Source organism: Aulonocara stuartgranti (genome assembly GCF_965226115.1).
Source record: "Aulonocara stuartgranti genome assembly, chromosome: 6".
Classification (NCBI taxonomy): domain Eukaryota; kingdom Metazoa; phylum Chordata; class Actinopteri; order Cichliformes; family Cichlidae; genus Aulonocara; species Aulonocara stuartgranti.
Window position 1 is genome coordinate 21,558,268 of NC_138944.1, and position 3,562 is coordinate 21,561,829.

The 3,562-nt window shown below is 39.2% G+C and overlaps 1 protein-coding gene across 1 annotated transcript; it reads left to right on the plus strand.

Annotated features, from left to right (window-relative positions):
• Positions 1–257: 257 nt before the first annotated feature.
• Positions 258–1,334, plus strand: LOC309709306 (5-hydroxytryptamine receptor 4; the record flags this gene model as incomplete). Its single annotated transcript, XM_082537864.1, has 1 exon — positions 258–1,334. The coding sequence occupies one exon, from the start codon at positions 258–260 to the stop codon at positions 1,332–1,334; it is 1,077 nt and encodes a 358-aa protein (XP_082393990.1).
• Positions 1,335–3,562: the final 2,228 nt, after the last annotated feature.

Here is a 3,562-nt window from a genome sequence, read left to right on the forward strand (position 1 = left end):
TAGATACGCCCCCTGCTCTGAGAACAAGCTTTTCAGGCCCATGGTCTCTTGTGATTTATATGGCAAACCAAAGTTCACTGTTCAAAGATTTACTGATAAAAAGTAGCCCCGGAGCTGCATTTCAGCCTGAAACAAACAGGATTCTGGGTGGTTTGTCCACTTTTTCATTGTTAATGTGCCATAGAGTGGTGCTATGAAATGCCTCGAAGTAATTATTTCCAATTCTCTCTGTATGTTTTGACAGGTTTGATTAGGCCATGGATAACAGCACCTTGGGATGGCTCGGAGATGATAACACATCTCTTCAACTTGAACTTCAATCGTGTACTTTATTGAGGCATCAGGTCTCTCGCATTTTCCTGTATGCTTTCCTGTCGGTTGGCATCATCTGCACAGTTGTGGGCAACTTCCTGGTGGTCTTGTCCATTGCTTACTTCAAGCAGCTGCAGTCCCCCACAAACTGCTTCGTCATGTCCCTGGCAGTGGCTGACTGCCTAGTTGGCCTTGTAGTGATGCCTTATAGTATGATTCGAACTGTGGAGGGGTGCTGGTACTTTGGTTCTCTTTTTTGTCGGATACACTCTAGCCTAGATGTTATGCTCTGCACTGCCTCCATATTTCATCTCAGCTGCATCGCCTTCGACCGTTACTATGCTGTCTGTAACCCTCTAGTTTACTCGTTAAAGATGAGCCACAGGCGGGTAGCTCTCCTCATTGCTGTATGTTGGCTTGTCCCCATACTCATTTCCTTTGGCCCCATTATGCTAGACCTTCATGTTGCTGGTGTAGACATGGTGATTCCTAAAGATTTATGTGTGTTCTTGGTCAGTCGCATTTATGCTGTCATGGCTTCTTTAGTAGCCTTTTACCTGCCCATGGCAATCATGCTAGTAGCCTACTGGAAGATCTTCAAAGCTGCCAAGCGGCAGGCCAGGCAGATCAGTGCCATGGAAAGCCAGATGGCTGCTGGAGTGGGTAAAGACTCAAGCAAGAAAAAAAGACACAGGAATGCCATGAAGAGGGAGAGAAAGGCAGCAAAAACTTTAGGTATCATCATGGGAGTTTTTCTCATCTTCTGGATGCCCTTCTTTACTGTCAACATCGTGGACCCGTTCATTGAATACAGCACAGAGGTGGTCCTCTGGGATCTCTTTCTGTGGTTAGGGTATATCAACTCATCCCTAAACCCTTTCCTGTATGGTTTGTTCAATCGCTCCTTTCGGAGGGCGTTCCTCATGTTTATGGGCTGCAGGGTATGCCTGCCCGGATCATCCCCAGGGATGGAATTATCACATACTCGAAAAGAGGCAAATGAATGTGCAGAGCAATCCTAAAATAGTATCTATAAATGTAGGTGTAGATATTTCAACAAACAGTGAGGGCTACTTTTTTTTAAATCAACAACATTACTCTCGGACTACTTCAGCCACAGTTTCTGTTAACAGCAAGGCAAAATATGCTTAAAACTGAAAGAATATCATTAACTGTGACCTGTCCACTAATGAGGGTGGGTTTAAAACTATGCCTTCAACCATTATGTAAGAATTTGTTCCCAGCCTATGGGTTCATTTTCATAAAAAATTACATTATTCATTTTTCTTGTTATTATTATTACATTTGTTTCAAAAGGATTTACAAGAGGAAAAATGAGCAGATCATAAAGTTAAGTAAGAGTGGGAACTGTGGGAAATAAGCAGTTAGACGTTTTGGCTAACTTATGTGAATTGCTCTGTCCTTAGAAGATCCTCTGTTGAGTGTAAGGAATGTGTAAATGCAGTAATGATGATGGTACAATTCCCAATGAGTAGGCAATGTGAAAGGTTAAAGTGTCAAAAGCTGCCTCTCCAGGGTTTGTGTTGAACTAAAACAAACTACATCCTAGGTGCTGACCATTCCCATATTTATTCTTAAAGTAATTTTTAAAGGTCTAAACAATAGGCCAAAGCTTTTAAATTTGTGGTAGTACTGTTTTTCATCTAATAAGAAAGAGAACCAAAAGATACCTAAATTAGAGGTTTTATGTAAGAGTAAACAATTCCCAAGATCTAAATGGGGGAAAGTTTGGAAGATTTGTGAAGCAAGACTTGGAGAAGCAAGTTGAAAGGAACAGATGAAACTTCACTTCAGCAACATGCAGATTTAAATCTCAGGTAAAGGTAAAGCTTTTTGATGTTTATAAATTTGCTCTTCTTTGCTCAAGAATTTGAAACTATAGTGATAAAATTCACTGACATTATAATAAACTCAAGATAAGACTGGGTAGCAAGAACTGACTGAACTGACTGGCAGAGAAGCAGGAATTCACACCAGTTTGAATGTAAGCGGAAGCAAAAATAATATGAAAAACAAAGAGCACAGCACAAATTTGGATGTGTCTTTTGTTCCACTTTTGCTGGTATTTGCAGTTTGTATAATTCTGCAGCACAATATTTACAATAGCTACTTACACTTACACCCTGAGAGTTTTGATATAAATACACATTACATGATTTTATAAATTTGATGTTTATTAGATGTTGTGCTTGACTTTTTCTCACTGTGTGGTCCCTGTAGGACAGCTACAATATTAAACCTTACCTGCTGATACAGCTTCAAGTGACACTTCAAGACATTTAGTCAGAAATATTGCTTCATAAAAAATGACTTTTTTATGATTAAAATAAATACTTTTACTTGCCTTGTTTACTTACCTCCATCACTGATACAGATGCAGTGAAATCTCAGTTTAAGATGGGACAGGAAGAGAAACAGATTTAAGGTAATTAAATACACTATGTGAAAAAAACCCCTACTGGGCCACACCTCCTAATTATTATCATTAATGACATGTTTTCCTATGTGATACAAATGCTTTTAAGGAACTAAGTCTGCGTGCCCTGTCCCAAATACTTTGATCTTCTGTTATTTACTGGATGTGTTCAGTAACCTCTGGTTAGCACATTTTGTGAGAGCTAGAAAATGACAATATGACTTATGACAAAGGAACATTTGTAGTAAACCTTTAGTGTCAATATGTTAATTTCTAATCCTGTCAGTGTTTTTATTTGTGTTGCTCAGAAAGTGAATTGAAAGCACTCTATCATATGGTTTCATCACTGTATAATATTGGATGTGATGATGTGCTATGGCTTATCATTACAGCTGTTAATATGTTGATGCAAATATTGGGGTGGCCTTTACAGTGTAACCCAGACCGATACATCAACCATGCAGTAAATCCTGCACATAAAAAGTGACTACAGTGTACAGAGTTCATTCTGTGTGTGCTGTGTTAGGTCAGCCTGTGGAAATATATTGGTCGGGTAAACTTGAGACTTCATGTTGCTCGAAGGTCAGTGTGATTGATTATCTGTGCCTTACGAGGGTATTATGAAGTGTATGCTCCCTCTCACCCACTGTATTTGGATAGGTTTTGGGACACTCTGTCCACAAAGACCTAAGCAGGGAGAGAAGATGAAAATGTAATAGTAACGACAGTGACAGTGAAAAATATGTAGAATGTAAAATAAGATTTGAACTGTAATGCACATTTTCCCCCAAGTTGTACACTTTTGCTTTTTCC